We start from the raw sequence: 22,533 nt of genomic DNA on the forward strand, positions 1-22,533 counted from the left end.
ACAGCACTCCATCATTTACCTGGGATCACAGCACTCCATCATTTACCTGGGATCACAGCACTCCATCACTTACCTGGGATCACAGCACTCCATCACTTACCTGGGATCACAGCACTCCATCACTTACCTGGGATCACAGCACTCCATCATTTACCTGGGATCACAGCACTCCATCACTTACCTGGGATCGCTCATCCTCCACCAGTTACTGGGATTACTGGTTATCTGTTGGCTCGTTACCCAGGTCTCTACTCGTCTTGCTTGTGCAGGACTTGCTGTGCTGATCTTCCATGTGGAAACCTCTCAGGATTTTCTCTCTTCCTTGGACTGTCTTTCTTGTCTGGTGGGTGCTGCTGTCACAACCACAGCCCTGTTTTCAGGCTTTATGAGTTGTGAGTCTTGCCTTACGTACTTCTCAGAGAAGAAGAGCAGCTGACCAGGATTTCATGGTTGCTTTCTGTGACTTTCAGGGAATTCCCAACCTCATCAGTTCAGGCATGGATTGTCCTGGCTGTTGGCCTACCGTCTGAGAAGAAAAGTTCCTCCTTCTTGCTGCTGGCACCCCTAGCAGGGCTAGATCCCTGAGAGAGGGGGGTGAGAGTGACCAGGGAGAAATGTGGAGAAGGGATTTTGAGGGGGGACAGGGAGTTACAGGCAGTGGCCAGTGTGCGGGGCATGGACCAGCCACATGACAGCACCGTGAACCTGCAGACAGTGTGGGACTATACCCAGCACATCAGCTGTGGTCCTAGACTGCAGCAGGGAGCAGGGCCACCAGGCCTAGGTGAGCCTCGGTGCTTCCCACCTGTGTGCCCTGCATCTGCAGTACTGTGGGAGTATGGCCTCAGGCCCTGCACGCAGATGTAATGCTAGGCCAGCACTCACACAGGATCCTGTATGGAGTGAAAGGGAGAAAGCTGGTTCCGGTGCCTTTATGGTGTGTGTGTCTCCAGGCTTCCTTCCCCAGAAGAGCCTTGTCACATATTTTTGGTAAAGTCAGGGGTGGATTATAATCTCCCTTTCTTGGCATGGTGCCCCTGCAGCTCTGGGTTTTAGCAAGCTGAGAGCTTTGTTGCTGGGGTGTTGATCTTGGCTTCCCTGACATAGTGTAGATTGGAGGGCCAGCCCGAATATCTGGGTCTGCAAACCTCAGAGTCACAGCTCTGCAGTTAATACGACCTTAAGGGAAATAACACTGATTTATAAGAGTGGTGTTCGTTGACGTGTCTCCGCTAAGTAGGGTCCAGGGGCTGTTTAGTGTTTTCACTGATTCAGGCGCCAGCCTGCCCACTGTTTCCAGGGATTCTGGGGTCCTGGCTGGGGTCCTGGGCTCCCATCTAGGGGCTGTCGCACAGTCTGCTAACACTCCCTGTTGCATTTGGGACCTTCCCTCCTGCAGAGTCACCAGCCAGGGTCCCTTCCTCCCAAATGTCCTGAGTGTGAAGGAGGAGGATGAGAATGGTCGGGCTGTGGGCAGGTGCTAGAGGGTCACTGTCTGCAGGCTTGGCCCTGGCCCGAGGTGGGAAACTGCCATGGTTCCTGCCTCGTTTCTCTACTGAGTCGCTTCTGCATCTATGCTGACCTGTTAACTGTTCTGTGCATGTTGTGTTGAATTCTCTGCCTTCTACTCCAGTCCCCAGAAGCCCTTGTTCCAGGGTGGCTGTAGCTAGGGGTCACCTTGATGTCTATTTTGGTCAGCAGCTGCATATGCTGCCCACCCTACCAGGTCTCCAGAATCATCGTTAGGAAGGTGAAAGCAAAGGAGCCCTACCTTCACTGGACTCAGAACACACATCTGGGCCGAGGCTCTAGGGCCTCCCATGTAACCTCCTCTATAACCACGTCTTCCCTAATATTCCAGGATGCAGGAGAGGGAGAGGTAGCTTCTCACTGAAAATTCAGGGACCCCTGGTGTGTGGAGCCTGTGAGTGTCAGTGAGGAGGCAGGGAGACTGACCTGGAGCACGTGGAGTGGGCGACAGCAGGTCCTGTGGCTCTCAGGCATCCCTGTGACTTCAGAGCTCATGCAGTAAAGCTTTGGGAGAGGTGGTGGCCTGGGGGTTAGGAGCTACACTGCCAACCCAGAGACAGGCAGTTCAAATCTACCACCTGCTCTACAGGAGAAAGATGGGAAAGCTCCTCTTATGCAGCTTATAGCCTCTGTAAACCTGCTGGAGGGTTAGGTATGAGTAATTCCAACCTGATGATGGCATATAAAAACTGTGATGCTTCGTAGTATTGGGTTAGACTTTGGGTTCTGGGTTCAAATCCCAGGACCAGCCCAAACACTCTCTAGGACCTGGACTTGTTTTGAATTTAATTTAGGGATTAAATGAGCTAATATATGTGACATGTCAGAACAAGCCTGGCAGAGCGTAAAAAATTCTTGACAGGAGGAAATGTTTACTGAAGGCGGAGAGGTGACAAGGCAGAGAATGCGCCGTTTCCCAACAACACGTTTTGGTCAGCAGTACTTCCTCAAAAGAGGGTCAGCAGGAGTCCTGAAAGGCTGGTAGTTCTGAAAGGGGCCAGCAAATGTGATCAGGAACACTGGAGTCACCTATCAGGAGACCACTCAATCCTGGGAACAAGGCTGGTCTCAGTAGGGAGCAGGCTCCCTGCGCAGTGGCCTCCTGCCATGGGGTGGCCCCAGCACTGTTACTGTTGTCATGTGCCATTGAGTTGCTCGCGACTTACAGTGACCCTATGTACAACAGCCCTAAACTCTGCTCTGTCCTGTGCCAATCGCACTGTCTCCAACACCCATTCCGATTACCCCAGTCACGAATCAATGCACCTCATAGAGGGCTTTCCCCTCCTGCGCTGTCCCTCCACCCTCTCAAGCATGATGTCCCTCTCCAAGGACCTGTCCCTCCTTGCAACGTGTCCAAAGTATGTCAGACGAAGCCTCAGAATCTTGCCTCCAAGGAGTCACCCGGTTTGACCCTTTCCAGGATGAATGTTTGTTTTCCTAGCAGTGCATGGTATTCTCAATACTCTTCTCCAACACCACAGCTCAAAGGCATCAATTCTCCTTCTATCCTCCTTGGTCATTGTCCAACTCTCTGATGCATAACAAGTGATTGCAAAGACCATGGCCTGTATCAGATGCCATTGCTCTTCAGTACTTTGGAGAGGTCCCTAACAGCAGACTTTCCCATGGCAAAACGCCTTTTAATTTCCTAACTACTGGTGCCAAACAGCACTGTACCATGCTTATACCCTAGATGTGGCTCAGGGGCCCTGGTTGCATGGGATTCAGAGGAGCATGGACTGGGCAGTGCTTAATCCAATTCACTGCTGGTCCCTGTCACCTAGTCATCCCCCACCCTGAGTCTAGGCAGCTGGGATGTCTGGTTTTGTTTTCCTAACAGCTAAGATGGAATAGATGTGCGATAAGCAGTAGGCATTTGTTATTGTTATGTGCCTGTGACCCACAGCAAACTGTATACAGCAGTTCTGAACCTGCCCTGTCCTGAGCCAGTCTAACTGATTCTGACACACCAACCCCCATTGCCCCAGTTGCTATATGAATCCATCTGATTTGGGGTCTTCCTCTCCTGCGCTGTCCCTCCACCCTTCCTAACTGATTAGTGGACATCTGGGCTGTTTCTGGTTTTGGCCATCACTGGTAACACTACCATGAATGTTGGTATAGGATTATGTGCTTTCTTGTCTCTTGGGTAAATACCTTGGAATTTACTGTGTGGATCACATGGTAAGTTAATGCTTAACTTTTTAAGAAACTGTTAAACTGTTTTCCAAAATGGTTTTACTATTTTTTATTCCCATCAGGAGTGTGTGAGTTCCAGTTGCTCTAAATGTTCATTAATGCCATGTGGACAACTTTTCATTTGTAGCCATTCCAGGAAGTATGTGATTGAAAGCAAAGAGTACCAGAGGGTTGTCTGTGTTTCATTGATCATGCAAAAGCATTTGATTGTGTGGATCAGAAACTGTGGCTATCTCTGAAAAGAATGGGAATCCCGGATTGTACTTATGTGAAACCTATACTTGGACCAGGAGGCCGTCGTCAGAACAGCAAGGAAACACTACATGGTTCAAAATCAGGAAAGGTGTATGACTGGAATGCATCCTATCTCCATACCTTTTCAATCTATATGCAGAATTGATTGTTGACTCAACAACAGCCTGTGTTATACAGATGACACAACCTTGTTTGCCAAAACTGAGGAGGACCTGAAGCATTTGCTGCAGAACGTCAAGGACTGAAGCCTTCAATATAGATTGAACCTTAATATCAAGAAAACAAAGATTCTCATTACTGGGCCAATTGGTAGCATCATGATAGACAGAGAAAAGACTGAGATTATTAACAGCTTCAGCTTGCTTGGCTCCATAAACAACACTCTTGGTATCTCCAGCCAGGAAATCAGTAGCCTAATTGCATTGGGAAAATCTGCTGTCAGAGACTTGTCCAGAGTACCAAAGAGCAATGTGTCAATCTAGAGACTAAGGTGTGCCTGATTCAGGCCATGGTCTTCACAATTGTTTGCTATGCATTAGAAAGCCGAACAGTGACTATGGGGGATGGAAGAAGAATCTCAATGCCTTTGAGCTGTGGTGTTGGAGAAGAGTGTTGAATATACCATGGACTGCTAGGAGAACAAACAGGTTTGTCATGAGAGGGTGAAACCAGGCTGTTCCTTGGACGCAAGAATTTTGAAGCTCCACCTGACATACTTTGGGCATGTTGCAAGGAGGGACCAGTGTTTGGAGAGGGACATCATGCTTGCAAGGATGGAGGGACAGTGTGAGAGAGGAAGACTCTAGATGAGCTCGATTGACTCAGTGACTGAGGTAATGGAGATAGGTGTATCAGAGACAGTGAGATTGGCTCAGGATAGAACAGGATTCAGACCTGTTGTACCTAAGGTTTCTATAAGTCACAAGCAACTCAACAGCCTGTAACAGCAACAACAACAATGATGTTGGGCATCTTTTCATGGGCTTATATTTTATCTTTTTTGGTGACTTGTCTGTTTAAATATTTGGCAGTTTTAAAATTAGGTTATTTGTATTTTGTTACTGAGTTATAGGGGTCTTACATATATTTTGGATACAAACTCTCTATCAGATATATGAACTGCTAATATTTTCTCCCAGGCTGTGATTTGTCTTAATTCTCTTAATGGTATTTTTACAAAGCAGTAGTTTTGATAAAATCCATGTATCACTTTTTGTGACTTCTCTATCAGTTTCTTTTATAGGGATTATGTTTTGCTTACCCCAGCGTCATAAAGGTTTTCTCCTAGTAGTTTTAGTTTTATATTTGAGTGTAATACTGTGATCTATTTTGAGTTTGGTTGGACTTTTTAGAAAGAGTTGTGTTTGAGGTGAGTTTGTGCATGTAAGCGTCCAGCTAGTAAACCATCATCTGTTGAGAAGGTATGTCTCTCTTACTGAATGCTCTTGCATATTTACTGAAGATCTGTTGCCCATATATGTGTGAATTTGTTCCTGGACTCTATTCTATTGCATTGATTTATTTACCTATCTTTATGCTGACCCCTACCACATAATCTTGATATTCTAGCTTTGTGTTTGTTTGTTGTTATGTGCCATTGAGTCTCCTATGACTCATAGTGACCCTATTTACAACAGCTCTGAACTCTGTTCTATCCGGAGCCAGTCTCACTGTTTCCAACACACCCATCCCAATTTACCCTAGTTATGGTGTCAATCCATCTCATCCAGGGTCTTCTATTGTGTTGTCCCTCCACACTTCCAAACATGATGTCCTTCTCCAAGGACTGGTCCTTTCTGGCCACATGCACGAAGTATGAGAGACGGAGCTTAAAAATCTTTGACATCAGGGTTGAGGGAAGACAGAAGAGGAGGGGAGGAATGATGTATATTGCATTGAAACAGATGATGGAGAGAACTGTTTAAAAGGGATATATGAATGGGTATTCTTGTCATTACAGAAGCCCAGAGAGAAGCCTGCATAGTAAAGTGGACTTGGGGGGAGAGATTGCATAACAATGAAAGAGTTTTTCTTTTCTAGGAGAAGAGTGAATTGGGGGGCAGGGGGTGGGCAGGGAGAAAAGTGCAACAATGAATGACTGGAAAACCTAAGTCTCTGTCAACTTTCATTTAAATTAATAAAAAAAAGTAAAAAAAAAAATCTTTGTTTCCATCATAAGGATAAATCTGTTCTCTTGACAGTCCATGGTATGTTCAATACTCTTCTGCACCACACACAAAGGCATCAATTCTTTGGATTTTTGTTTGTTTGTTTTCCCAAAATCATCATTTTTGGTTTTTAAGTCTCAAAATCAGGAAATGAGAGTGTTCAAACTTTCTTCCTTTTCGTAAATATTTTTTTTCTTTTTTAAGTCCTTTGTATTTCTATTGGAATTTTAGGTTCAATTTATCAATTTCTACAACAAAGTATGCTGGCATTTTGATTAGAATTTCACCTTGAAATTATAGATTAATTAGAGAAGAGTTTGACTCTTCTTGATGCGTTTGAGCTGCAGTGCTAGAGAAGAGTATTGAATATATCATGGACTGCTAGGAGAACAAACAGGTTCATCCTAGAGAGGCGAGGCGGAGACCAGGCTGTTCCTTAGAGGCAAGGATTCTGAAATTTCCTCTGACAAACTCTGTACGTATTGCAAGGAGGGACCAGTCCTTGCAGAAGGACCTCATGCTTGGGAGGGCACAAGATGGACAGTACAAGAGTAAGACCCTTGAAGAGATGGTTTGATTCAGAGACTAGGATAATGGGAGTAGGTGTGTCAGGGACTATAAGATCAGCACAGGACGGAGCAGGTTTTAGGGCTGTTGTACACAGAGTGTCAGGTGATTCAGTGGCACATAACAACAACAACAACAGAGTGGAATTGACAAATCAATAATTGTGCAGAAAAGATTCTACAGAACCAGGCCCAAGATAATTCTCCTTGGAAAGCTGCTTGCAAGCTTGAGATGGTGTTTGGGAACTTGAGTTTCAGGAGCGTTCTCACCATTCCCTGATAAGAAAGGGTATTTAATCATCTCCCTAGAAGCAGTGGTGACTTGGACAGATGACTTCTTTTGCTTCGGTTACTCTGGAGTATGGTTGCGGCTTTCCTCGTGTCACAGAGGAAGACATCTCCGCTCCTCAGAGTGAGTCTTGCTTGCTTCGAGTCTTTGCTCACTGTAGATGCATGCCATTCCCCTGCTGTTCTCTCCCAGTGACCCAGTGGTGGTCATCAAGTGAACAGAGACTGGTACACAGTATGCTAGTAAGCTCCTCCTGTGGTCTGTGGTCATCATGTAACCTGAGAGTGTACACAGTATTTTACTAAGCTCATCCCACTGTCTTGTGGTCATCAAGCACGCCGAGGCTCACAGTCTGTTACTAAGTTCCTCCCAAAGTCTGGTGGTGGTTAGAATGTGAACAATAGAAGTTTCCTTGGACTTGTGTTAAGGAAGATCTGATTCTGGACTTCAGTGGTGAGCATGGAACTAGCCAGCATGGGCTGGCAGATTCGGATGGAGTTGGACATCATTCATTTGTTAGAGACAATGACAGGGATAAATGTTATAGCCAACAGTGTACCATCACCATGGAAACGTGGCAGATCATCAGTAACCTCTCAGTCCTCTTGACATCAGCACACATTTGTCTTTTCCCCCTCGTAAATGTTATTACAACATGTTCATGTGGACTAGTTTTCCTTTGGTGAGTAGCTTGTGTGTCATCTTTGTGCTGACACGTTTCTGTCACAGAAACAAAAACTCGAGAGAGGAGAGAGAAGAGAGAAAGGGAGGGGAGGGGAGGGGAGGGGGGGAGGAGAGGGAAAGAGACCATGTTTTATCCAATGACAGCAAGAAACAGACTTCTGGGAGAGTATTGACTGTGGTCTTTTCATTCTTTCTGTTGAGCCAACTTAGATCACACCTCCCGTGAGCCAGGAAACCTCACCCTTTCCTGTTCTTGTGGACACTCTATCCTTATTACTGAAGCCCAATTACAACATGCCCTCATTGGGCGTTCTTCCAGGTCAGAAAAGCTTTTAATATTTGTTGGTCTCTGATGCCAGCAAGTGCTTCTGCACCTGGGCATGTTTGAGTTCAGTGCTTTGTTACACACATTCTCAACATAGACACACTTCTAGGAGTACCTGCAGATCTATGTTGAGTCTTTATAGTCACAACACACACACACACACACACACACACACACACACACACACACACACCCTTACACACAGTCACGTCCACATCTTGATAAAAATATTAGGATCTTTGGAGAAAGCAACCTTAATTATTTTGTTCATTTGCACTTAAAATTGGGCTTTTCTCGCTGATAGGTTAGCCACCTCTCATCTCTAGCTACTTTAACTGCCGTCGCTTGGTCTTGAAAATCATCAAGTAAGATTAACAGCTAACTACAATTCCTTAATTAGTAAAAGTCATGGTTTCATTTAACAACACAAATTCAAGAAACCTTTGGTTTCCTCATTCATCCTGCAAGGTCGGCCTCAGAGCTTCTCCTTCAATCATCCAGTAAGAACATCAAACCCTTTAACTGTGACCTTTATTTCAGGACTCCTCTGATTACCCTTTGCCACAGTTTCTCCACAGCAATGTCACACAGTCTACCAGCATTACCAGGGTCTTACCACCGGGGTCTCGCTCTCACCAGGATCTTGCCCCAGTCTCCCTCAAGTCTTGCTTCTCAGTGTGAGAAGCATTCTCTCTCTCATCCTTCTCCAACAGCTGGACTGCTGGACTAAACCTGGACTTGCATTGTGAGATTATTTTTTGCCTCTCCTATTACCCAATCTATTTAATAAATGCCACTCTTGGTACTATAACTGTAGGTAAAGTCTGTGAGTCAACAATGAATATTGAACCCAGTGTTTGGTGGAAATAGGTGTGGGAGCATGGGGGTGTGTTGTGTCAGGTTTCTGTTTGTGGTAACGGACATAATTGATGGGGAAAGTTCCCCATTATGAAATGGGCAGAAGTCAGCTACATCGCTTCATTTGCATCATTCACATTTATTTTGAGTCTATCTTTTTGTGCATATGTAACTTACCAAATTATTTGACTTTTGGTTTCTAACGTATCTCACAAGAATATAATGATAGGATCGAATTGGGTTGTTGGTCTTTTTGTTGTGTTGTTGTTTTCAATATATTTTACATTTTTATCCTTTCTCCATACCTATTCAATCTATATACTGAGCAAATAATCTGAGAAGCCAGACCCTATGAAGAAGAATGTGGCATCAGAATGGGAGGAAGACTAATCAACAACCTACATTTTACAGATAACACAAGCTTGAGCGTGGAAAGTGAGGAGGACTTGACACTTGTTGCAGAAGATCAGACTATGGTGTTCATTATGGATTAAATGTTAACATTAAGAAGACAAATCCTCACCACTGGACCAATAGGCAACATCATTACAGATGGAGAAAAGATTGAAATTGTCAGTGATTTAATCTTGTATTCGCAATCAGTATTCTTGGTACCAACAGTTAAGAAATTAAAAGACGGGAGGAAATTGTGCATCAATGAATGAATATTAAAAAAAAAGAAAGTGAACTGGGGGTGGTGGGAAAATGTGCAACAATGAATGAATGAAAACCGAACTCTTCTCTAAACTTGTTAAAATTATGAGAATTATGAGTAAATTATTACAATTATGAGAAAGTCTATTGTCAGGGACCTTCCAAAGTACTGAGGAGCAATGATTTCAGTTTAAAGACCAAGGTGTACCTGATTCAGGTTATGTTCCTTTCAGTCACTTGCTATGTATCTGAGAGGTGGCAATTAATAAGGATGACAGAAGAATCAATACTTTTGACTTGTGGTGTACTGAATATCCCATGGATTGCCACAGGAACAAACAGACATGACTTGAAGAAGGTTCAGCCAGTGTGCTCCTTAGAGGCAAAATGGTGGTTTAATTTCACATACTTTGGTCATGTTGTTAGGAAAGGCTATTCCTTTGAAAGGGGAATCACACTTGGAAAGGTAGAGGGTCAGTGAAAGAGAAGAAGACCCTCAAGGAGATGGATTTTTAATGAGTAACGACTCAGCAATCCACTTAAGTGTGTCAGAGATGATGAGGCTGGCACAGAACAGGACAGGACTCAGGTCTCTTGGTCATGGAGTTGCTATGAGTCGTACTTGACCTAAAGACACCAACAGCAACAACAACCTTATCAAATACATTGTTTCTGAGGATTTTTCACCTCCAACTTATAGGTTATTTTTTTACCTTTTTTGTTAAAGTCTTCCTTTGAGCATAAGTATTTTGTTTTTATGAGATTCCAGTGATCTAATTTGCCTTCTGCTATTCATGCATTTGTAGTTATGTTAGCCCATTTAAGGGAAAAAAAGTCTCATAGTTTCTTTCCTGTTTGACCCTGGTTTTGTGTCCCTGGCTCCCCTATCCATGAACTGGACTCCAGGTCCCCAGACTGACCCAGACATTGCTGCTAGTTCACCTTTGTGAGGCACACAGCCCACTGTTGCTGACTCTGTGGTTTTGCAGCCTGGGTCTGGGCCCTCCACATTGTCCCCAACCAGCTCCCAGCTGCCTCAGCTGCTCACTGATGCCTTACAGCTAGCAGCCTGGAATGTGGGATTGAGCAGGGCAGGCGTTTGTGTGGCTGTAGATGGCCAGCCCTCACTGTGTCTCACGTCCAGTTGTGAAAGGAGCAGGTGAATGGGAGGGTGGCTGAATCTGACTTCTACTTGCTTCATAAAGGGAAACTTTTCCATCAACAATATCCACAGTGCCATACAAATAACTACATGGTCAGAAATACCAGCCCCCATCCTTCTGCACCTTTTTCTACCAATCATTATGTTCTTTGCAAGACTCACAGACTTGACTCACAGTTCTGGGATTTATTACGGTTAGTCTGGAGAGGGGGAGAGACAAAGAATATTACACAATCCAAGTCCAGGTTTAGTCCAACATTCCCAAGCCAGATTAACAGCAAGACACAATTCCTCAATTAGTCAAAGGACTTCTCAGTCAGCTAGTGAAAGTCCAGGTTCAGTTCAGCAGTGCAAATTCAAGAAGCCTCTGGTTTCCGCAATCTTTATCTTAGATAACTTTATCTTAGAGATACAAATGCTTTTCCTTTAATCATCCAGCAAGCAAAACCTTTAACTGGGACCTTTATCTCCAGGGTTTATCTCTGGTTTACACCTTGCCACACTTTCTTCTCACTCCCTCCATCACTGTCACTGCAGTGGCCCCTGGTGACCTGTTCCCATGCCAGGATTCCCCTCTCTGCTCTCATCCAGGACCACTGTCCAGGCTGCTGCCTTTGCCTGGTGCCGTCTACCTGGCACCCTCTGTCTGCTGCCCTCTGCCTGTCTGTGCTGTGCCATCTTTCTGTTGCCCTTCAGCCCACTGCCTGCAGCCCTCTGCCTGGCACCTGCCACCCACTGCCTGTCTTCCCAGTGCCCTCAGCTCACTGCCTGTCTGCCCAGCACCCTCTATCTGCTGCCCTCTGCCCACTGCCTGGCATCCTCTATCTGCTGCCCTCTGCTCTCTATCTGGCGCCTGTACCTACTGCCCACTGCCTTCTGCCCACCACCTATATGTCTTGTGCCCTCTGCCTGGCATCCTCCCACTGCCTTCTGCCTGGTATCCTCTACCTACTAATTGTCCTGCACTCCTTGTCTTGCATCCTTTTCCTACTGCCTGTTTGCTCAGTACCCACTACCCTTTTGCCCTTTGTCCACTGTCCTCTGCCTGCTTCCTCTGCCCACTGTCCACTCCCTGCTGCCCGATGCCATCTGTCTGCTGCCCAACAGCCTCTGTCCAGGGCCCTTTTCCCTGGCTGATGGGCAAGCTGATAGTTCCTGCAGGTTTGCATTTCATGTCACTGTCATCCCAGCACCTCCCTCTCTTACTCATCCCTGAGTCTGTGTTTGTGAATTCACTACTCACTAGAATTCCCATGGGGTTGGAAAGTCAGCACGGAGGTGAATTCACAGCCGTGTCCAGAGCAGGGACAACTAAGATGCTGCCACATGCTCAGGCCTGTCAGGGTAACCCCATTGTTTGGAGCATTATAGAGCATTACTGTCATGAAGAGTTGAGTGGACAGTGATGAAAACTGGACACGTTTATCATGTTCCAGGTCAACAGTGGAGACGGTGTTAGCACCCCCCTTCCCATCATAGACATGGATCCCAAGACTCAGCAGTGGGGGAGCCCTCAGTACTTGGGGGCTGCCTGCTTGACTGAGATTCTGGCACCCGTGAGCTTTGTCACACTGCACCTGCCCTGGTGTGAAGTGGAACTCGTGCACCTGTGGGATGTGCTGCATTGGGCCTGCCCAGGTGTAAGGTGGGACTCTGGCACCTGTGAGCTTTGTCACACTGCACCTGGCCAGGTGTGAGGAGGGCATGGCCATACTTACACTCTCTCTCTTGCCCTAGACTTTGACCCTCAACACTTCTGGTGCTGGAGCAGCTTCTCGGACTACGTGCAGTGTGTGCTGGCCTTCTCGGGTGTGGCGGCCTATATCACTTACCTGTGCATCGACTCAGTCCTCTTCGTGGAGACTTTGGGCTTCTTAGCCATGTTCACCGAGGCTATGCTAGGTGTGCCGCAGCTGTACCGTAACCACCGCCACCGGTCCACGGAGGGCATGAGGTAGGACATACAGCAGTGGGCACCTCCCACTTGTTCTCAAGCCTGCTGTGGCATCCATGTGGCATCCACCTCTGGCCCCTGGCCTGGGAGTGGACACGGTGGGACAGTGTCGACCGCTAGCCAGGCCTGCACATTTGCAGGTGGTGCCCACCAGACCTTTGAGCAGCTGCTTAGGTGGTGATGGGAAGGCTGTAGAGTGGAAAGGGAGAGGGTGACCAGCCTATGCTCACCATATTCCAGGTGCGAGGGAGTGCTGGGGGTGGGGAGGGCTCAGGGATGCCATCCTTGTCTGTAGTGCGTGTAACTGCAGAAGTGATGGGCCCAGGCCAATTCCGAGGCTGGGCATCCTTGTGCGCTGGAGCTGGGTGAGCTCGAGTCCTGCTTGGGCCTCATCCTTCCCCTGTGGACATGATGATCCCCTCAATAGGAGCCAACCTGGCCATATGCCTTCTGATATCTCGGCCCCAGGAAGCCACTTGCTCATGTACTGCAAGCTAAGTCATGAGCCATGACACCTGGATAGCTTCTCCATGAGGGGGTTCTCTGCACCCCATGTCAGACCTTGGGCTGGAGTGCAGGTGGGCATTTTTAGGTCTCTTAGTAGGAGATGGATTGATTCGGTGACTGGAATAATAGGGATGAGTGTGTTTGAGACAATGAGATTGGCACAGGACAGAACAGAGTTTAGGGCTGTTGTACATAGGGTCGTTATGAGTCGCAAGTGACTCAACGGCACCTAACAACAACAACAGTTGGCTTGAAGGTAGCTGGGCTGCAGCAGTCTCTGTCTGTCACACTTGATAACCCTGATCGCACTGTTCAGAGTCTTGCGGGTGTTCCCCATCCCTACATGAGCCCTTGCAGCTCATCTGTGTCCCCGAGCCTAGTATGGCCTTGGGCAAATTGCATGGGTTCAGCAAATGCTTATCAAATGATCGAAGCCAAGAGGAGAATGTGCTTTGCTCAGTCCAGTTGGGGCTGCCAATATCAGCAGCTGGCCAGTCTAATTCAGGCCAGGCTGGGGATTGACTAGCAGCCTCAACTCTGCCTTAAGTAGAAATTCAGTGTGATGTTTTAAGATGACATCAGGGACCAGCATTGCTGGAATGTGGAGAGCCTGTGTGAATGCTCTGTCATGTAGATGGTACCTTTCCTGGCTCAGGGTGGACCTCCTTCTGCAAAGTCCCGCTTCATGGGTTTGTGCAAAGGATGTGCACATACATGTGCAAGGAGCAAATGGACTGGAAGTGACCCATATTTATTCCCCCCTCAAAAAAAGATGATCTAACAGAGTGTGGAGATTATTGATTAGTATCACATGCAAGCAAATTCTTGCTGAAGATTATTAAAGTCTGGAACAATACATTGACAGAAAACTACCAGAAATAGAAGCCAGGTTTAGAAGAGGCTCTGACTCTAGGGACATCATAGCCAATGCCACATGAATCTTGGCTGAAAGCAGAGTACCTGAGGAATGTCTGTGTTTCGTTGACTTTGCAAAGGCAATTTGCTGCATGGATCACAACAAATTGTGGCTAACCTTTAGAAGAATGAGAATCCCAGAACACTTGATTATGCTCGTGTGGAACCTATACTTAGACCAGGAAGCTGTCATCAAAACAGCAAAGAAACACTGTATGGTTGAAAATTAGGAAAGGAGTGCATCAGATGCGCCCTGTCTCCACACCTTTTCATTCTTTATGTGGATAGATTATTCAGGAGGCTGGACTTTGAGGAGGAACATCCTCTGTTATGCAGATGACACAACCTTGTTTGCTGAAACTGAGAAGGACCTGAAATGTCTGCTGTGGGGAAGGTCAGGACTACAATCTTTAGTATGGATTGAACTTCAATATCAAGAAAACAAAGATTTTCATAACTGGGCCAGTTGGCAGCACCATGATAGATGGAGAAGAGATTGAGGTTATTAACAATTTTAGCTTGCCTGGTTCCACAGTCAACAATCTTGGCACCAGCAGTCAGGAAATCAAATGACAAATTGCATTAGGAAAATGTCAGGAACCTCTCCAGAGTGCTGAAGAGCAATAATGTCAGTTTAGAGACTGAGTTGTGCCTAATCCTGGCCATGGTTTTCATAGTTACTTGCTATACATCAGAGAGCTGGGTAATGAGTAAGAATGACAAAAGAAGAATTGATGTCTTTGAGTTGTAGTGCTGGAGAAGAGTACTGAATATACCATGGACTGCTAAGAGAACAAACAGGTCTGTCCTGGAGAAAGTGAAGCCAAGTTTCTCTTTGGAGGCAAGAATTTTGAAGTTCCTTCTCTCATATTTTGGGCATGTTGCAAAGAAGGACTAGTCCTAGGAGAAGGACCTCATGCTTAAAAATGTGGAGGGACAGTGCAGGAGAGGAAGACCCTGGATGAGATAGATTGATGAAGTGACTGGGTCAGTGAGGGTAGGTGTGTCAGAGACAGTGAGATTGGCTCAGGATAGGGCAGAGTTAAGAGCTCTTATGCATAAGGTTGCTTATGAATTGCAGATGACTCTAACAACAGGTCACATGTATGTGGATGCAGGTACACACTCAGGTACATGTGTGGACACAGCACATCTGTGTAAAAAAAAAAGCACGTAGCACACTTGTCTGCATTAACACTCTTGGAACAGGGATTTTCTTGTAATTCATATAGATATTTTAAAATGATTTCTTTTGAAATATATTAAGTGGCTCTGCCTTCTGTGTGGCAATAAAAAAGAATAACAAAGCTTCTGAAAAACTCTTTTGAAAGAACTAATTAATGCAGCAAGATCTAAAAGGCAATTTTTCCAAGGATATTTGCATTCTTCTTCCTCCAGTTGTCACTAGACTGAAAGACTGTTTCCCAACAAGTAATTATTAGAGAATTAAATCAAAGGATGGGGTGTACAAGGTAAGAGGACGCCAGCCACTTCAACAACCACCTACAGAATCAAGCATCATCACAGTCTGGGGAGGGTAGACACAGGGAAGCCACTAGGATCAGGAGAACCTCGAGTCTTGGACCCTCAGAAAGGCTGTTGTCTCAGTGAGAGGAAGGAAGAGAGATTAGGGCTTGACACATGCCGCTCTCCCCTCAGGGTCTGCAGCTTTGTCCTCTTTTAGGTCCTCTGTGGGGTGCCGTCAGGAAGAGAGCCACTTTCATCCCACACCCTACCCACTCTGAATTTTGCCCCATGCTTTCAAGATTAAGCCAGAGCTCAGGAAACATCTGCACCTATGATCACAATTTTGTATTTTATGGTTGACTTTTGTTACCTGTGGAAAATATGAATGTGACTCTGTCTTAGGCTGGGTTTATTATAAAAGCAAAAGTAATGAAGCCTCATATATATATGATTTTTTTATAGGTATGTACCATTGAATCGCCAGTGACTCATAGTGATCCAATGTACAACAGCCCTAAAACCTGCTCTATCCTGTGCCAGTCTTAATTGTCTCTGACACACCTGTCCCCATTCCCCCAGTCAATGAATCAGTCCATCTCATTGAGGGTCTTCCTCTTCTGTGCTGTCCCTCCATCCTCCCAAGCATGACTGATCCCACCTTGCAACATGTCCAAAGTATGTCAGAGGAAGTGTTAGAATCCTTTTCTCCAAAGAGCAGCCTGGATTCACCCTCTCTAGGACTAACTTGTTTATTCTCCTAGCAGTCTGTGGGATAGTCAATACTCTTCTCAAGCACCACAGCTCAGAGGCATCAATCCTTATGTCTGTATGTGCTGTTGAGTCAGAGCTGATGCATAGGTGACCCTCCAATGAGTTTTCAGAGGCAGCAAATCATATGGAAGGAGATTGTCCATCCTTCTTCCCCAGAGCAGCTGGTGGATTTGAGCCCACATGCCTTTATATATCTATATAGGTTTATGTTGCTCTTTAGTCCATAGGGAGTTGTGGCGCTAACTCAAAGGCTGTACCTCTCTCTGAGTTCGAATCCACCAGCTGCTCCACAGGAGAAGATGGGAAGCCTCCTCTCATGCACTTTACAGTCTTGGAAACTGGCTGGAGTGTCAGCTAGTCAGTTGGGGTGTGTTTATAAACACACATGCACATGGACATATACAGTGTGTATATATAAACATGTACACATGCATGCAGGCGTATGTATGTGTGTGTAGCTCTGGTGGTCTAGTGGATAAAGAATTGTGCTCCCAACTGTAAGGCAGGTGGTTCTAATTCACCAGCTGCTCTGTGAAGGAAAGATAGACCAGCTGCTCCCATGCAATTTATAGCCTCTGACCTGCTGGAGAGTCCGTTATTAACAAATTCTGAGTGGAAGGCACATACAACAGTAGCTTATGTCTGTTTGTGTGTGAATAAGTTGCAGGTGACTTGATAGAACATAACAACAGATAAAATGGAATGATTCCTGGAAATCATTGTGTGAGTTGGATTGTGTCTTCCTGAAAGATATGTCTAAATCCTAATCCCCAGGGATATGATCTTGTGGAGAAATGGGGCCTTTGCAGAAGTAATCAAGCTTTACGTCAGCCTTGTCAGGAAAGAAGAGACACACAGGGAAAAAGCCTGTAAATGATTTGGAGTTTCAACTTCTAGATCCATGTTGTTGTGAACCATTGAGTGAGAACTGACTCATAGCTGAGTGTCCACTGGGGTTTTCAGAGGGGCTTCACGTGCGAAGAGATTGCCCATCTTTCTCTTACAGAGCAGCTGGTAGATTTCAACTATATGTGCTTTTGAGATGGCAATGCAGTTCAGCCACCAGAGTTCCCAGAACCCTGAGAGAATACCTTTCTGCCGTTTTAAGCTACCAGTCGGTAGTACAGAAGTCCTAAGAAACTAGGACCAGGTTAGAGATTGTCTGAATAGTCTTTCCCTATTGCTGTCCACTTGAAAGTGACTCATGGCTGACTTTCCAGCAGGTTTTTAGAGGCTGTACGTCTCATGGGAGGAGACTGCCACTTTTCTCCTGAGGACCCATTGGTGGGTTCAGACCTCCAGAGAGGTGCTGCCCTTGGGTTAGAAGTACAGCCCCCTAGGCCACTCCCTAAGGAACTAGATCCATCATTTAAAATATATATTCTGGGAAAGATTTTGTTGTTATGTGCCGTCAAGTTGCCTGCAACTCATAGCGATCCTTATGTACAACATATCTGAAGCCTGCCCTGTCCTGAGCCAGGCTCACTGACTCTCACACATCTACCCCATTGCCCTAGTTACTATATCAGTCCCTTTCATCTTCCTCTTCAGTGCTGTCCATCCACCCTTTTGGTCCCTCTTGGTCACATACCCAAAGAATGTGAGATGGAGCTTCAAAATCCTAGCCTCCAAGGAGACTCTTGGTTTCACCAAGAAGGACTTATTTGTTTTCTTGGCAGACCAAGACTCTTCTCCAGCACAGCAACTCAAACGCATCAATTCTTCTTCTATCCTCCTTAGTCATTACCAAGCTTTCTGATGTATAAAAAGTAATTGCAAAGACCATGGATGGGATCAGGCGCACTGTAGTCTCTAGTTTTAGGGACGCTAAAAATCTGAATTTGTTGGTTTAAAAAATAGATAAAATTATCAACTAACTCTTTTAAATTTGTGTGTGTGTGTGTGTGTGTGTGTGTGTGTACCCCATCAAGGATCTGACAGGTACTGGAGGAGATTGTCCCTCCTTCTCCAGCAGGGCGTCTGGTGGATTAGAACTGCGCACCTTTGGGATTGCAGTGCAGCTTCCTGCCACTAGGCTACCAGAGCTCCTCAACTATTTTTAAAAGGTTTTGAAACACTGTTTGATCTAACACTCCAATTTAAAAAAATGTAATTAGAACACAAATAGGTTAAGTTCAACAGGTGGACGTGTTTTACTACTGGGTAGAAGCTAACTTGCATCTCACTGCTCATGTTAATTACTTTGTTGTTGTGTACCATAGAGTCAGAACCGACCCATAGCTGATCCTCGGTTGGGTTTTCAGAGGCCGTTAATTGCACTGGAGAAGACTGCCCATCATCCTTCTCCCCGGAGCAGCTGCTGGTCTCAAACGGCATGCCTTCTAGATTGCAGCTCAGCTTCTTGCCACTAGGGCACCAATTATATGTCCAATTATATGACTTTGGTCTTCTCTCCCCAGGGGTCTTGAGTCAGGCAGGCTTTTCCTGGGATGAGGGGGCAGCAGCACATATCCACACGCCCACACACACCATGAAGCTCTCCCAAGCTCCTTAGTCTGGTTTAATTACCCAGAAAAGATTCAGCCTACAGTGCAAATTTGTCTACTTCAAACACATTTCATGCAGGAAAATACATGGTACTTATTTCCACCACATGACAAGCTATGTGCCTAAGAGTGGTGTGGAGAGGCAGCAAGTGGCCACTGCCCCTTCTTAGTTCCCCAAAGTTTATGAACCTTCAGGACAAGTCTAAGGGAGAAGGCCTGGAGTTGGTTTGCAACACTATCAATAACTCACCTGCTTTATTTTGGAGAAAGATGGTCTGAGTCTGGCATCCCTTGACAGGCCTGCTCAGCTCGGCTTGTGCAAGAGAGGTGCTGGTCTCAGAATCACCTTGGACTGTGGTATACTTTCTCATACCCCGGGGGTGAGGGTGGGGGTTTGGGACAAGAGATGTTCTTGAGCCTCAGGGGTGCTGCCAAAGGCATCTGGCTCCCTCCTGTTCTGTGCCTGGCTGCAGTCATATACCTCGCAGACATGTTCCCCATCACAGTGGGCAGCATGTGACGTTTGCCTCCAGGGTGGAGCAATGCCTGATTCCCATTGTTTCTGGGGGGCCAGCCCTGTCTGCAACTGACAGGGCACCTGCCACTCAGGGAACATGGCCACCACCACTTAGCGAGGACCCTGACTCACCTGGTGATCTTAAGAGGAGCACCCCTCTTTTGGGAGTGAGGTCTCCAGCTTAAGAGGCATACTGACAGAAGTGCCCATCCACCAGGCTGGAAGTGATCACCTGACTCTCTGTGTTTCCACAGCATCAAGATGGTTTTGATGTGGGCCAGTGGGGACACCTTCAAGACTGCCTATTTCCTGCTGAACCATGTGCCGCTGCAGTTCTCCATCTGCGGCCTGCTGCAGATGCTGGTTGATCTGGCCATCCTGATGCAGGCCTACACTTATGCCCGCTGCTCCCCAAAGCCAGCGCCCCACCCTGCCCACCCAAGCAGTGCTAAGGCCCTCTAAGCTGGTGGGAGAGTCAGAACACCCACGGGAAGACATGCTGGGTCGCAAGGCTCCCATAGAGGGTGAGAGGGGCCAGGAAAGTTTGGGGAGGCCCAGGTTCAGGGCTAATGGGTGGCAGGTAGGGTTGGAGGCCGGGGGGTGGAGTGGGCAGGTGTGCACTTTTGAGCATCTGTGTACAGGTGGCTATTACCGCCCAAGGTAGGGTTCTCTTGTCTTGGGTGACTACAGAAGGAAGGCTTTCCCTGTGCACTCTCAACTTGCCTGAACCCAAAAAGTATTCATACCACTTGAGGGTGAGCATGGGGCCACAGCAGCCACAAGGTCCTGCATGGGCCTGTACCCTGGACACCCCATGTGGCAAATGTGCCACACTGCTCTCAGGGAGGGTGAGGTGGCTAAGAGCAGTTGGGCTGGCGGTGTGTGGTGGGAGGGTGGGGTGCATGAGGGCAGGGCCCCACCCCTCCCACAGGAATCCCTCCTACCTCAGACACTCTTGGCCTAAAGTGACCTTACAGACTGGCTAATCATCATGTGCCCTGTCTTGGCGGGGCATCTCCAGTGTTTCCCAGGCTGTGAGATATGTCCCCACCCCCAGGCCTGCCTATGTTCCGGGCGCTATCCATGGCCAAGTCCGTCTACTGGGCAGAGGGGTGGTCTGCTGAAGGGACAGTGTCCATGCCCAGCATCACAGTTGGTTACAGTGCAGGATGCCCTAAGTGGGGCAGGCATGGGAGGTACCCAAGGCTCACTTAATGCTGGGCCTCGCAGTGTTTAAGAAATGAGGCATCTTTGTTTAACCCTTGGCAAAGCCCAACCCCAGCATAGTGACTGTGACGGCCTGGCCTGGTCTGGTTTTGGAATCTTTCAATCAGTAAATGATTCATGGATTCTTTGTGTTATGTCGTTTTTCCCTATGTGGGTGATGGGCCTGGTGCCATCCCTGACACCACAGTGAGGGTCAGGGTCCCTTATCTGCAGCCAGGATGGCCAGCAATGACCTTTCCAAGGTGTCCCTGCTGTCCTTGCTCTAACTAGGGTTGCCTACTCCCGGGGTCAGATCTGCAGGTGCAGGAGGTGACTTCCCTGAATGGCCTGGGCAAGGCCCCTGTAGCCAGGTTCCCACCATGCCCAAGGGTCAGCTCGCTCGAAACCCTGAAACAGGAACCCCACCAGTTCACATGCCTGGTCTCTTCCCGCCCACCAGCATCAGCTTAGTGGTGGGAGTCTCACTTACAGTCCTAGGGATGATGTTTTGTAATTTTTGCTGTGTTTCATCAAGTTGCAAACAACTCATAGTTGCCTTTCCAGCAGGTTTTCAGAGGCAATAAGCAGAATGGGAGGAGACTGCCTATCTGTCCCATGGAGACAAATTAACTAGTACCAGCAGTCAGGAAATAAGGAGATGCATTGCATTGGGAAAATCTGCAGTTAGGGACCTTCCCAAATTATTGAGGAGTAGTATTGTCAGTTTGAGGACTAAGGTGTGTCTGATTCAGGCCATAGTCTTTCCGATTACTAGCTATGCATCTGAGAGCGGGACAATGAATAAGGATGAAAGGAAAAGAATTGACGCCTTTGAGCTGTGGTGAACACAGCTAGAGCCTGCATCTGCAGAGAGGCACCTCCCATCAGGTGCATCAGTTTACCCCCTGCTTATTTCATTACTCAGTCCCACTGTCCCTGCTGGAGCTGCCTATTGGACATGGAGCCAAAGCCATCGGCCTCCAAGAGCAGCTTAACTCCACATAAACCTCGAGTCCCAGCAGACCACGCTAAGCACGTTTCTCCCATTCCATCAGGGTCACTTCTGCCCCAGAGAGCTGGGCCAAGGGCTCCCAAACAATGGGGACCAGTAGACAACAGGAAAGCTGGCATTCTTGTCCACCTGCCCACTTTCTCAGGCTAATGGACATTCAGGAGATGGACAGAGTGGACTCTAGAAGCAGGTAGATGAAGGGGAAACCGAGGCAGCATCACCAGGACCCGACCAATTCTGCATGTCCAGTTCATTCCGACACTGGCTCTGCCCTTGCCTAGGACCCAGACAGAGCTCCCCCTGGGGCGTGCAGAGAAGAATGAAGTGGGGTTTATGCCGTCCCAGGTGTAGTGAGGTGCCCTCAGCTATCTGTCATCTGACTGTGGTCCCCTTGTGGTCTTAAGACCCTGGGCCCAGAACATGTGCTCTGGGTGACAAGTCAGAAGAGAAGCAGACAGCTGAGCACAGGCAGTGGTTTTATTGAGCTACAGTGACCTGCACAGGATACTGTCCCCAGTGGGCCCTGCAAGGCTTGGTGAGACACCACATGACAGGTCCCTCTATGGAGTCTGTGGCTGCATTGTCTTAGGGGACATGATGGGCTGGCTCCTTACATGATTTGTAAGTTTAGTTTTTCCCAACTCTGAACAGGAGGGGCAGGAGGGCCCCCTCCAACTTATCTCCTCCCTGGACATGTGAGCCCTACCCCTACTCCCTGCTTCCAGAGTGGGGTGTTTCTTGCTTTTGACCTGAGCATTGGGGAGGCGGACATCTCGGAAGGATGAGGTGTTGGTGGGCCAGCTGCAGGCAGGAAGAGGTCTGAGGCTTCCAGCACTTTCAGAGGCCTGGACCAGAATGGGGAAAATCATTATCCTCCAGGGTGGGATCCACGAGGAGTTAGTCCCGGGATGAGGATCTGGGCTCCCCAAAAGGGAGCTGAAGTAAGCAGGATGTGGTGGTGACTTGGCAGGACAGGGCTTTGGC

General features: G+C 47.2%; 1 protein-coding gene across 3 annotated transcripts in view; it reads left to right on the forward strand.

Moving 5' to 3' along the window:
* PQLC1 (PQ loop repeat containing 1) overlaps window positions 1-19,793 on the forward strand; it is a 48,483-nt gene extending 28,690 nt beyond the window's left edge. For all 3 annotated transcript variants that reach the window (XM_006897225.1, XM_006897224.1, XM_006897226.1), the window contains 2 exons: window positions 12,431-12,647; window positions 19,586-19,793. In XM_006897225.1, the coding sequence (XP_006897287.1) occupies window positions 12,431-12,647; window positions 19,586-19,793 (425 nt within the window). The remainder of the gene's footprint in view (window positions 1-12,430; window positions 12,648-19,585) is intronic.
* Window positions 19,794-22,533: the final 2,740 nt, after the last annotated feature.

Source organism: Elephantulus edwardii, unplaced genomic scaffold (assembly GCF_000299155.1).
Source record: "Elephantulus edwardii isolate Elephantulus edwardi_28Jun2011 unplaced genomic scaffold, EleEdw1.0 scaffold00207, whole genome shotgun sequence".
Lineage (NCBI taxonomy): Eukaryota > Metazoa > Chordata > Mammalia > Macroscelidea > Macroscelididae > Elephantulus > Elephantulus edwardii.